Source organism: Platichthys flesus, chromosome 5 (genome assembly GCF_949316205.1).
Source record: "Platichthys flesus chromosome 5, fPlaFle2.1, whole genome shotgun sequence".
NCBI classification, from domain to species: domain Eukaryota; kingdom Metazoa; phylum Chordata; class Actinopteri; order Pleuronectiformes; family Pleuronectidae; genus Platichthys; species Platichthys flesus.
Window position 1 is genome coordinate 16,752,886 of NC_084949.1, and position 12,635 is coordinate 16,765,520.

General features: G+C 45.2%; 1 protein-coding gene across 2 annotated transcripts in view; it reads right to left on the minus strand.

The window, feature by feature from the left end:
- The window catches only part of slit2 (slit homolog 2 (Drosophila)), an 84,982-nt gene that overhangs the window by 17,070 nt on the left and 55,277 nt on the right, over positions 1-12,635 (minus strand). For both annotated transcript variants that reach the window (XM_062388707.1, XM_062388706.1), the window contains exons 7-18: positions 12,400-12,471; positions 11,987-12,150; positions 11,397-11,535; positions 9,746-9,817; positions 9,497-9,568; positions 6,651-6,722; positions 6,199-6,342; positions 5,420-5,583; positions 1,324-1,474; positions 1,108-1,182; positions 697-840; positions 1-53 (exon numbers count right to left, since the gene is read on the minus strand). The exon at positions 1-53 is cut by the window's left edge and continues 91 nt beyond it. In XM_062388707.1, the coding sequence (XP_062244691.1) occupies positions 1-53; positions 697-840; positions 1,108-1,182; positions 1,324-1,474; positions 5,420-5,583; positions 6,199-6,342; positions 6,651-6,722; positions 9,497-9,568; positions 9,746-9,817; positions 11,397-11,535; positions 11,987-12,150; positions 12,400-12,471 (1,322 nt within the window). The remainder of the gene's footprint in view (positions 54-696; positions 841-1,107; positions 1,183-1,323; positions 1,475-5,419; positions 5,584-6,198; positions 6,343-6,650; positions 6,723-9,496; positions 9,569-9,745; positions 9,818-11,396; positions 11,536-11,986; positions 12,151-12,399; positions 12,472-12,635) is intronic.

Here is a 12,635-nt window from a genome sequence, read left to right on the forward strand (position 1 = left end):
ACCCCACGAAGCTGCTGTTACTCACACAGGTGAGACGATTGCTCCTCAGCATACTACTCACACGCACCCACACACACCCACACATGCACATACACACACACACGCAGGGACATACGCACGCACACGCACACACACACACACACGCAGGGACATAAGCACGCACACACACAGAGAGAGAGAGAGAAGAAAAAGTGATTAAATATACAAAAAAACTGATATTTATGAGATTATTACGACAGAGTTTTAATGCCATGTTGAAAAAAATAATAAGAGAATAAATAATAGTATTACAAGAAAAAAAGTCATAATTTAACAGGAATAAAAGACATAGAGAATAAAGTTTTTTTGAAATTTATATGTAATTTTAATTGTAATTTACTAGAAACCTTGAGAATTTATTTTTAATTCACAAGAATAAAGTTTGTAAATTGTTCGTAATAAATTTGCAGATTATTTCCCTAAAAAAGCTAGATTTACTCTCGTAATATTACAACATTTTTCTAGCAATATAACGACTTATTCTCAGTTTTTTTTCTTCAATGGCCCTTATACTCTGTGATGGATTGAAAACCTGTGTTAACATTTTAAATATATGTGTGGATGTTCAAGCGAGTGTACAAGAGCAGAGTGTATTTGAATATTATGCATTCATGACATGATAATTAGATCACATATGCATTTTGTGTGTGTACCCACAGTGTGCGGAGGCCACTCAGTCCCTTCAGCATGCGGTGGTGCACGTTATCCAGTCTGTTGGAGGTGAGAATCAGCTCGTTGACCCCGGAGGCTCCTTCAAATGTCCCCTCCTCTATGTCGGTGATACGGTTATTGCTCAGGTTACTGCGGGGAGTGGGAAGCGGGAGCAAGAAAGGTAAGAGGGTGGAGTAAGGATGAAAAGAGTGACAACGAGAGAGAAGAAAGATGTAGAGAGGACAAAGGCAGCAAGAGGGAAAAATAAAGATAGGAGCAGTGAGGAGGGAGTTAGGATTACACAAAGAAATCCACATGGTTCACTTTCATTTCATGGGCACAATCATAGTCTTTTCGTGTGACCTGAGTTTGACTTTCACACAACCACATGTTACGTTTACAACACGTCTGACTCACATCTTCCTCAACTGAGGCAACTTTTTGAAGATCCCCGTCGCCTCGAGCACAGAGAACTCATTGTTGTTGAGGCGCCTGAGAACAGAGGAGCGAGGAGGTGGTCCGAGACAAAGAGAGAGAGAGAGAGAACAATTGAATAAGTACAGACAGAGGAGGAGAAGATGAAGGTCGACGCACAGATATGCTTTTATGCCACACAAATCCAGCTTGACTCACAGCTCTGCGGTGTACTGGGGGATGTGATCTGGTATTTTGGTGAGTTTCTGGTTGGAGCAGTCGACCGTGGTGCCCTCGCAGCGACACTTGTCGGGGCAGGCCAAGTCGGCGAAGCAGTCCCCTCCGAGCTTGCTGCGGTAATCCTCGGTACCTGTTCACAATCACAGCCACAGTGTCACGGCACGCCCTCGCCACGCACACAATCCCAGTCCCGGCGTTTACGGCTTCCAACACAAACTCTGAAAACGGCCAAAGTTAAGGTCGTGACACAACAAGGGGATTTTGAGACATCGCAGACGGCCTGTGCTGCTTTTGGGTCGGGAGCGGGGGGGGGGGGGGGAGGCTGTTTGTCCAAATGAACCAAAGATGTTTGAAAAAACATTGCTGATTATGATCATATGCAACATTACTCATGAGCGTCGGGGCAGCCAAGTCCACAAGACATACAAACTGTCAAGACGGAGACATGTATACAGGCACACACGCAGGAGAACACACACAGGAGTTTCTGTGTCCTGTCAGACGGCAAAGTGACTGTTAGTGTTGGGAACCACAGCACAAACAGAAGAACATCAAAAATCTAATCACAGCGGAAAAATGCTAACACACACCAGGGCACTCATCTATCAAACTGCTCACACACAAACACACACACACACACACACACACACACTCTTCCTTTCTCTGTTTCTCTCTCTTTCACCCACACAAACAGACACACACACACAGAGGTTGCTGGGGTGACGGGAGATGGCTGTCTCTTGCGTCTCGGCCATGCTGCAGGGTTTCGCGGGGCCGTTCCATGGTGCTTGACAGAACCATGTTCCACTATCGGAACCTGGCAGCCACATGGTTAGATCAAGCACAAAGGAACAACCTGCTGACTGACTGCTCCTCCGCTGGAACACAGGGATGGGAAGGGCAGAAGGGAGAGGAGGAGGAGGAGGAGGAGGAGGAGGAGGAGGAGGAGGAGGAGGAGGAGGAGGAGAGGTTCAAGATCAGGGGAGGGTTCAGGAAGGAAATGAAGCTTTGAGCAGGTGAGGATAGGAGAAGATGAGAGAAGGAGATGAAGGATAGGAAAGGAGGAAAGGAGAGGAGAGAAGTACATGATAGTTTGAGAAGGAGAGAGCAAGAAGGGAGGGAGGACAGAAGAGGGGAGCAAGTATATGAGAGAAGGCGAGTCGGACGAGAGAAGAGTTGAGAGGAGGAGAAGAGGAAGGAATGGGAAAAGAGAAGAGGAGATGAATATTAGGCTGTGGGCAGGAGAGGGGGGGAGAGGAGGGTAGGAGAGCAGTAAGAGAGAAAAAAGAAAAGATGAAGCATGAGAAGCATGTGGAAAAGAGAGGTGGTTGACTTTAGAAAATGTATCTATTGAAATCAGGAGAGTGGAGGTTGAGAGGAGGATGAGAGGAGGTTGAGAGGAGGAAGAGATCAGGCGGTCAAGTAGAGTGATCAACAAAGAGCAGGAGAAGGAGGGATTCAAAAGAAGAGGAGAGACGAGGAACATCTAAAGACATTTTCTCCACATCACAGGAGAGCAGGAGCAGTGGGAGGAGAGTTACAGCAGCACTGAAGGCAAGAGAAGCCCTGACTTCGAGGAACACACACACACACAGACACACACACACACACACACACACACACACAATCAAACACATGGAAATACACAAACCATCATGTGCTTAAGTGTATATTTCATTTGTAGTTTGCAAACAGACACGAGGGGTCACAGGAGGGTTCAAGGTCACTGTGGTAGAGGTCAAAGGTCAGAGGCCAGCTCAGGGACGAGAGGTGCGGGATTCGGAAGATGACGGTGAAACCACGTGTGCGCGTGTGTGTGTGTGTTACTTACAGCCGACCTGGTGGTGTACTCCTTGAGTGTGTGAGAGAGGCAGTAGGAGAAAGAGAAGGGATTTCACTGGTTTATTATGACAGGAGAGAAAATTATGAAAACCCATAAAAAGACGCTGCAATTTTCTCCGAGTTGATTCCCCGGGCAGAGGTTCATTTAAAGAGGTAACGACTTGTGAATAGTGAGAAGCGTGCTGGAGCGGGAGGACACCGGGAGCTGGGCACTTTCATCCGACACACATCCCCGGCCTCGTTCACGTGAAATACGACTGATGCAAACGTATTTTTGTCGGGGGGGGGGGGGGGTTGTGCACAAATCAAACCACAGTGAAAAAGTTGTCATTCACACGACTGAAGCCATTTGGTTAGAGGGAGATATAATCTATAAATGACGCTACGTGATATTAGATAAATTGATCTAAGGCCCGATATCAAGGTTGTTTATTCAACTTTTCAGCTGCAAATGATCCTAAATTATTCAGCTTGGCCCCATATGTGGTATCAGGGCTTGGAAACCCCTGTCCCCCTGGTGAGCTTCAGAGTTAATGACTGCGCAAACACGCGCACACGCACACACACACACACACACACACACACACACACACATGCACACGCCATGCCTTCTCTGTGTGCAGCTGTGGTAATGACCGCCTTTAGCCCTGCTACTGATCTCATATGCATGTCTGATTTACATATTTCACAGCACCCCTCTGAGCCGGGTAACGGTGTGACCTTTTGATGTTCTGTAGTGGGCGAAACAGACAGATGCTCGCGGACACACGCTCATGCTTTAACTATCATAACGTGTGCTAAGAAACGAGGAGGAGAGTCTTGAATATAGTCACTGTAATCTCTATACCAATATGCATTTATTCATACGGAGTTTTACATGTCAGTATCCAATTGACAGCAACCTGAGCTATCGCAGGAGTGAGTAACTTCAGTGTCTGGGCCAAACGCGCCCGACGGGAGCTTTTGATCAGGAGCCTGAATCGGTAAGGGAACAGTGTAGCTGTCACAAGCATCTGTCACGGAAACAGTGATGAAAATCTAAAGCATTGCATCAGCTAGAAAGAGGCAGCCGATGAGTTGCAAGGACAAGTGACTTTGGGTAAAGTGAGACTTTCTGTGCCCAACAAGCAGCTTTCACAAGACCCCATTCTGGTGAGAGAGCTAATTACTACCAAGCTAAAACCTCATTCAGAATCAGAAATACTGAACACAACCTTGTTGCCACTGTAGCTCTGCTCGAACCAAAAGTACCGGTACGGCACTTAATATTGAAAAAACAATGACGGACAACACAAGAAGGTTTTTCTCTCTGGGCTGATACATATTTAGTGATGACTGTCGGATGCTAGAGGAATAACTGTCTTTGGAAGGCATCCATGGCACTGCTGATTGTGTTTGGGCAACTAGTAATTGGCTAAAACCAGCTGTGACTATGATCATCTTCATCATCATCGTCATCAATACCATCTGACATCAGAAGTCAAGAGAAGCCGTTCCAGCCGTCACATAACAGACGTTAGTGTGATGTAGGTGATGAATAATTTAGAACGGCCTGTGAAAGATGCTATAAAAATTGCAACGGCTCTTGATAGGAAACAGGTTGCCAACCCCTGCTCCATCGTCAAGGCCAGTGCAAGGACAAAAGCGTGATTATCTGCCGCCTGATTGGACGTCAGGCATCGTGAGGTGCATCACTTCATTAAAAGAGTGTTTCAGCATTCCAAAGGTGTCAGTCAAGGCAAGTCACTCCTGGTGTCAAGAGTGTGCACGTGGGCAGCATCCGTGCACCAGAGTGAACAAAACGTTTATGCACACACACACACACACACACACACACACACACACACACACTCTCTCTCACACACTCACATGCTCAGTGTACAATACCTGGAATGAAATACTGTTCTCTAGCTAATGGAGAGAGAGAGAGAAATTGTAAGCGAGGAACAACATGAGATCAAAAGGATTGACTAAAGACGAAAGTACTGTGTGTGTGTGTGTGGGTGTGTGTGTGTGTGTGTGAGAGAGTGTGTGTAAGAATAAGAGATGCTCAAAGTTTAGTAAAGAGAGTCCGAGGGAAAGTCTCAGCAGGAAAACACAAAATGAAAACACAGGAGAGTATATTGTACTAAACATCAATCCGTGTGTTCATGTGCGGATAGTAAGAAATAAAAGGAATTGGTGTGTGTAAACAAGGTGGTGTGTTTGTGTGTGCGAGCTTGTGCGTTTATACCTGAGCAGCGGAACTTCTTGCTCTTGATTTGTCCGATTCGTTTGTTGGCGAGCCGCCGCGGGCTGGTGCAGCGAGCACCACTGGTCTCGATGGGATTGTCCTGCAGGTAGTCAGCCAGCCACTTCAGATGGCAGTCACAGACGAACGGGTTCTGGGCCAAGTGACTGATCCAACACACACATCACACACAACCATGGACACAGACCACACAAAAAAAACACACATAAGCTGTTGGGAATATTTGGGTATATTTAGTTGCTGGTTACCCAGCAACAATACTTCTACATTTCATTCTGTTACCAGGTAACTCACAAGTGAAAGTTACCTATCTATGAGTTGACTGTAGACAAAGAAAAACCATAAAAAACACAACGAAGATATAAAGTATATCTGATGGCCAGGGCCTTCCTGTGTGGAGTCGGCCTGTTCTCCTCATGTCTATGTGGGTCTGCTCCAGGCAGAGGTCCGGTACAGAGCAGGACTATCGGTTCTCTGACTTCCTCCCACAGTCCAAAGACATGCCGATTGGGGTTAGGTCAATTGAACACTTGAAATGTGAGCGTGAATGGTTGTTTGTCTCTATATGTCAGCCTTGCAGTACCCTGCCTCTCACCCACTGTCAACTGGGATTGACTCCAGCTGCCCCACAACCCTCACAAGATGAGCAGTATAGATAATGGTTGGATGAATGGATATTTATCACTTATATCACCGTTGTTGACTCAGGGTGATTGCCTGCAACCGCTTCACAGTGTGCGTGTGTGTGTTTGTGCACGTACAGCGTTTGAATGGCTCTCAGCGAGGCGAAGGTCCCCTTGGCGATGGTCTGGAGCTTGTTGTCGTAGAGCGAGAGCAGATTGAGGTTGTGGAGGTCCTGAAAGGCATCCACTCGCAGACACGCTATCTTGTTGGCATTCAGTAACCTGAAGGAAGGAAGCAATAGAGAGAGAAGGAAAGACAGAGAGAGAGAGAGAGAGAGAGAGAGAGAGAGAGAGAGAGAGAGGGAGAGATGGAGAATGAAGGCTTGTTCTGTTATCGTTCTTGGATGAGCGTTTCAAATGTTACAGGTCAGTGAGGATGGATTTGAACCATGATGTGTCCACCACTCTGATGACATTTTTTAGCTAAGAACTTTCAATCAGAATATCAAAGAGCTGAGACTGTGAACTCTTAGCTGCCACTAACTTGTGTGTGTCTGTGTGTATGTGTGTGTTAGTGTGTGTCTACTCACAACAGCTGCAGAGAAAATAGTCCCTCAAGCAGTCCTTTGGAGATCTCAGTGATCTTGTTCCCATATAGTACCCTGTGGAGAACAAACAATACATTAACAGGTCATGAATAAATCCACTTATATCGCACAATGATGCTATATTAATATTAAGACTCAGCATATCCAGTGCTAAAATACTCAGGGGGGGTTATTGTCTAACTTCCAGGCAAGATGAATATTTACTATGATAGAGATGAATCAATTATAGGATAGAATTAATATTTTGTTGGTGGTAAAAAAAAGTGTCTGACAGTGTTCCAGTGACCAAAGCTGCGTTCATGTTACAGACATTAATTATGAGCAGCCTGTTGGAAAAGTTATCTCAAACGTCTGACAGCTCCAATATCTCAGCCAAACTCGCAAGTATCCAAATGTGGAGCAAAATGGCTGCGAAGCCTTCATTAATCAGTTGGAAATCAAATTAAGCTGTAATATAAACATTCATAAAACGTAATTACTTTCCACCACCGCATACACAAATACTTAACACGATAAAAATATCAGACTTCAGCGGTTTATCCGATGTGACTTCTCGTTTAATGACGGGTGAAACCATCTTGGAAATGAGAGCTAAATTTTGACCAAATTAGACTAATGGGAGGTTTCACAGTTCGTCCAACTCCTGCGGGTATCACACGAGCGCAGCATACAAATAAGGCTGTTAGAAATACTATGATATATAGAAATAAATTATAGATAATGATTTGTAAGAAAACACAAAAATAAAGGATGAGATCTCATTCATGAATGAGACAAGACCCTCCAGGGTTAAAACGATAGCAGCACAAACACTGACTCTAACTTGGCGCCAACACCTGGCTGCATGTAAACACTCAGGATATGAAGAATAACGTGTTGTGAACACTTTTCATCGGAACGTCAAAATGAACAAATTCCCACATAAATCCTGCTGTGGCTGCAGTGTGAGGAATGTACACAGTTATCAGAGAAATGCTTTTTATAAATACATCAGATTACAAACACAAACAGGTCACAGCCGAGGCTGCCACCGCCTGGCACAACAAATACCTGAGGCGAAAACAGACACTCACACACACACACACACACACACACACACACAGACACACGCACGCACACAGAGTTATCGTTCTATCTTCACGCTCCACGCTGAGTTGAGTTGTGTATGTAGGCAGTCTAAAGACATGTGTTTCAGATTGGCTTTTATTTCATTGTGCTGAGTGGCTGTCCCTGAGAGACCTGAGGTTGGGAAACACACGATGCGGGGAATGAACGCTTCATTTGTCTCTCGCACACATCAGCGCTTAGCCCCCCCCCCCCCCCCCCACACACACACACATATACACAAACTAGCGTAGACCACTACATCGAGTCATTTTTAAAAGGACAATAAAAAGAGCTAATAAATTGTTACTACTAGTATTTTGTTATAGTTGCAAAACTCTTCCAACATTTTAAAAAACTCTGTTGCAGCTTCGAGTTTTAGTGAAAAACCTCAGCTGCTTGTGGTTTTCCATCTCGTAAACCAGTGTGCCACTGCAGTACGTGTGTGAAGGAGTCTTTACAATCCCTGTCAGCGTACAGTACGCTACAGTAAGTCGTGGCTAAAAAACTAGAATAATTCAAAATATTACAGCTTGTTCGAGGAGCGACCGAGAGTGGACGTGCAAAATGTTCCCCGTTGTAACGACCAGGAAGTCCACATTTGGATCAGAACAACGTCCGTGGATACACACACAGGCTCGATGCCTCATTTACATCCTGTCAGACTCCAACCCTGATACACAACGAGCACACACTGCAGCATAATGTGAAAGCCACACTGTATGTGGTGTGTCAGCATGAATGTGTGTGTCCCATTCTCTCTGTGGTGAATGTGTAATGAGGTGGCAAAAGCCGCCATTCAGCAATTCAGCATTTATGAATTATTGACTTTGGAGAGACGAGACCTTAATATAACTCCTTCATGAAATAACCCTACATCTCTCTCTCTCTTCCTCTCTTCCTCTCTCAATCCCTCGCTCTCCTGCTCCCTCTCTCAATCTTCCTGCACACAGCGTCACACGCGAAGCAGACGTTCTGACCGGAGAGTCAAGCTGAGGAGGAAGACGCCAAAAGTGCCTCTAAAATGGTTTGAAAATGGTGTTCTGGTTTTGACCCGGTGCGTTGTTTTTTTCACATGCTCTGCAATCGTACTAAAATTAAAGGATAATTCTATTTCATAGATTTGGCTGTACAATTTTGGTCATTATTTCTTTCTCCCAAAAATTATAAATGAAGTCCAATAGGGCAAGAAGTACAAGCAGTCAGATTTGCGAAAGGTTCCTAAGTTAGTGTTTTATTTTTTATAGAAATAAGATAAAATATCAGTTTAAAAATTGCAAATCCTTGTGTATTTAAGTCATAAAAGATATTTAAAAAACTTGATGCTTCTAAACAGATTAGAAACATCATCATCAATCTACAGAACTACAGGAAACTCTGTGACAACTTAGTTTTTAAACTAAAATCTGGCCACCAGCGTTCCAATTTAGACGCTTGAAATCCAGAGCAGTGTGATCTTCAGGGAACGTTGTATGTCTGGGATAATATGATTATAAGGCTCCACCTCTAAACTCTGTTTCTGTTTGTGTACGTCGCCCTGTCTTCTCATTTTGTTTTTAAACATTTTAAGAAAAGAAAACAAAAGTTGTCATGAACAGAGTTTTTGAGGCGGGCTAAAGATTTGAGAAGAATTTGATTTTCCTCCCGAGATTAAAAGGGTTGTGCTGTGATATTTTATCTGTTTTGCGTAAACTGTAATGACAAACATGTCACGCAGTACTCACAGAGAGTTGAGGGAGCGCAGACCTTGGAAGGCGTCCGCGGCCAGCTCCGATATCTGGTTGTTACTCAAATCTCTGAGAAGAAGGGAGCAAAAGAAAAAAGGAAAGGAGAAAGAGAGAGACACAGAGTCAGTGAGGGAGGGAACGACACAGTAAGGGGAAACACAACCACGACCTGAAACAGGACAGGAACAGAGGTTGTTGTGGACAGTTGACAGGCTGAACAATACACGTGTCTCTTCATCTACTCACATCCTACGCAGCTTCTTATAAGAAGAAAAGGCTCCAGCTGGGATCACCTTGATGGCGTTCTGCTCCAGTCGGCTGGAACCAACACACACACACACACACACACACACACACACACACACACACACAGAGCATTAAGGAAAGACATTAACATTCCCCCATCACTGAGCTATCTCTGCTGTATCACTGACTGCGGTTCATTCCCGGGGCCTCTGGCCGAGGGGAACTTTTCCAGATAAGACGCTTTGATGACCGCTGCCAGGGTCTGCCACATTTCTTTGATCTTTTGCCCTTTTTAACATGTGTACAGTCGCACACTCACACACGCAAACACGCAAACACGCAAACACGTATCTGGGCAGTGTTCCATTAAGTGCCAGTCAGACTCCGCGTCTGTCAGGCCCAAACAAATCAAGCCAGGAGAGAGAGAGAGAGAGAGAGAGGAGGAGGAGGAGGGGGAATACAAAAGGGAAAACAGACCAAAACAAACGTTCTGTAAACATTTCACATGTTCAGTCACCGTGACAAGAAAGGCGGCGGAACATGATTTGCAAACCAAGCACTTGATTGTGAAGCATTTCCCCTAAAATGAGTTTGTTTTTCATTTGCTGTTCTCCTCTGGTCGACCCTTCCCTCCGCCGAGCCGAGTCCTTTCAAAGCAGGTTTCAACACCAGTCTCTCCTGTAACCACACTTGTCTGGTCTCAGATGAATCAACCACAGTTTGAATTCCTCTCTAAAGTCACAGCTGGTCTTAAGTCAAGTCTCAGGTCAAGGTCATGTCCTAAATCCTGTTTTTAGCAGGTCCTGTCTTTGTTTTCTTTGTTGTATCGTTTATATTTGATCAGTTTATTTGTTGTTACATATTTCGATTTAGTGAGTGGACTTAAGACCTTTGTTTGACATGTGTACATCCTGTCGTCATCAACTACGTCTACCTATACTTGACATTGATTGGTTGATAGACGGTGTAAAAGGCGCTGCTTCGAGTCGGATTGGAATGTCGGGGCTTACCGACGCTTGGATGACACCAAGGGAGAAGTGTGGAGGCCTTTTAAGAATCGGTCACCATTTCATTAAATTGTATTGGATTTGGTTGCAATGCAGTTTACCCCTGAATATCCAAAAGTGTTTTGTTGACTCAAACACCCCCACCCTTCCATCGGCTTAGTGCTGAGTAGATAAAGAGTGAATTTTCATTTTTGGGAGATGTATCTCTTTAAGTCTTATGTCTCAGGTCCATATCTCTGACTGATACTTTGTCTTTTAAACGTGCCTGCTCTGATCCTTCTTCTCCTCTAGATGCTCCCTCTAAACAGAGATATGATCTTTCTTGTCCTTCAGATTAATCCTTTGAAATCTTCCTCCCTCGTCCCTTTATTATTTTCTTAAGCAGGGAAGAGCTGCATGACCAGGCTTTCTCATTTCACAGACGTGTGGTTTTATTCTAGTGCACAGAAAGAGAGAAGTGGAGAGAGACAAAAGAAGAGGAGATGGAGAAGTGCGCGGGGAAAGAACAAGTGAAATATCACTGCACCGAGTGTGAGTACAGGAGTTTTTGTGCAGGAGCACATGTATATGCATGTAGAGTAGAACAGATGTTTGTGTGTGTGTGTGTGTGTGTGTGTGTCTCATTATACGAGTGCGTGTCTTACATCTCAGTAATGGTTTCAGGCAGGTTGGTGGGTATTTCTGTCAGTCCCTTCCCTCTGCAGTCCACTATGTTGTTACTGCAGGTGCACGACTCCGGGCACTGTAACACACTGCAGGACGTGGACGATGACGACTGGTGACCTACACAGAGACAAAGGGGCCAATGCATTCCATGGGTTACAGGTGATGGTTGATGTGACTCCCAGAGGCGGAGGAGGAAAATCAAAGTGGGAAGCAGCAGGCAGAGCATAGCAAGTGGGCAGGTGAGAGAGAGAGAGATACTTTCCCTTAATGTGACAGCGTCCTTGCCTGTCAAAGGTGTCATTAGCTTCTCTTTTATCTAAAATATGCTAGAAAAAAACTCTTCATATTAGATCAAATGAAGGGGTTGATGCAATGCCAAGAAATGGAAGAGGAGTACTTGCCTTCGTCTTCATCTTGAAAAGCATGAGCAAAGGACAGTAGGGAAAAAAGCAAACGGAACAAAGCACAGGATGTGTTTTTGCCACAGTCAGACAGCAAGCGGATGAAAGTCAAGAAGTAAACCACACGTCAAACAGTCCACACATCTGCACGTCATCGCCTCCCCTACCTGTGCACACAAACTCCTTCTTCTGCACCTCCGCCACGTTGTGACCCCTCAAGTGTGGCGGGGCCATGCATTGTGTGTAGAGACCCAGACGGGGGCGTTGTCGCAGCCACTCCGACAGCCAGGCCACGTGACAGTCACACTGCAGGTTGTTGGAGTGCAAGCGACTGGGGGGGAGAGAGGAGGAGGGGGGCGGAGGGATGAGAGGGGATGGGGAGAAGAGGGGATCGACAAGTGGTGAGACCGGGTGTTGAGGGATGGAGGGATGATATATTTGAGGAAGGGGAGTGGGCGTGGAGGGGGAGAGAGGTGCAAGTTCCAGGTCGATCAATGAATTGTACAACTAGAGACGGATGAGAGAAATCCCCCGTGCTCGGGTCCGCAGTGTGAACCAAATACTCTGAGGTGACACTTACAAGGTCCTGAGCTTCGGCATGTGGTTGAAACTGGCCACAGACAGTCGGCTGATGTTGTTGTTGTTGAGGGTGCTGAGGAGAGAAAAGATCAGAAAACAACATCCCACTTAGATTCAGTGAGGCCTTTTCTGGAAATGTGTTGCACACAGAAAATCGAGAAGTGACTTAAACCGGGTTTATGTTTCTACTGAGAATCGAAGCAGAGGCTAATAAATGTTGAACAGTTACTTTTACTG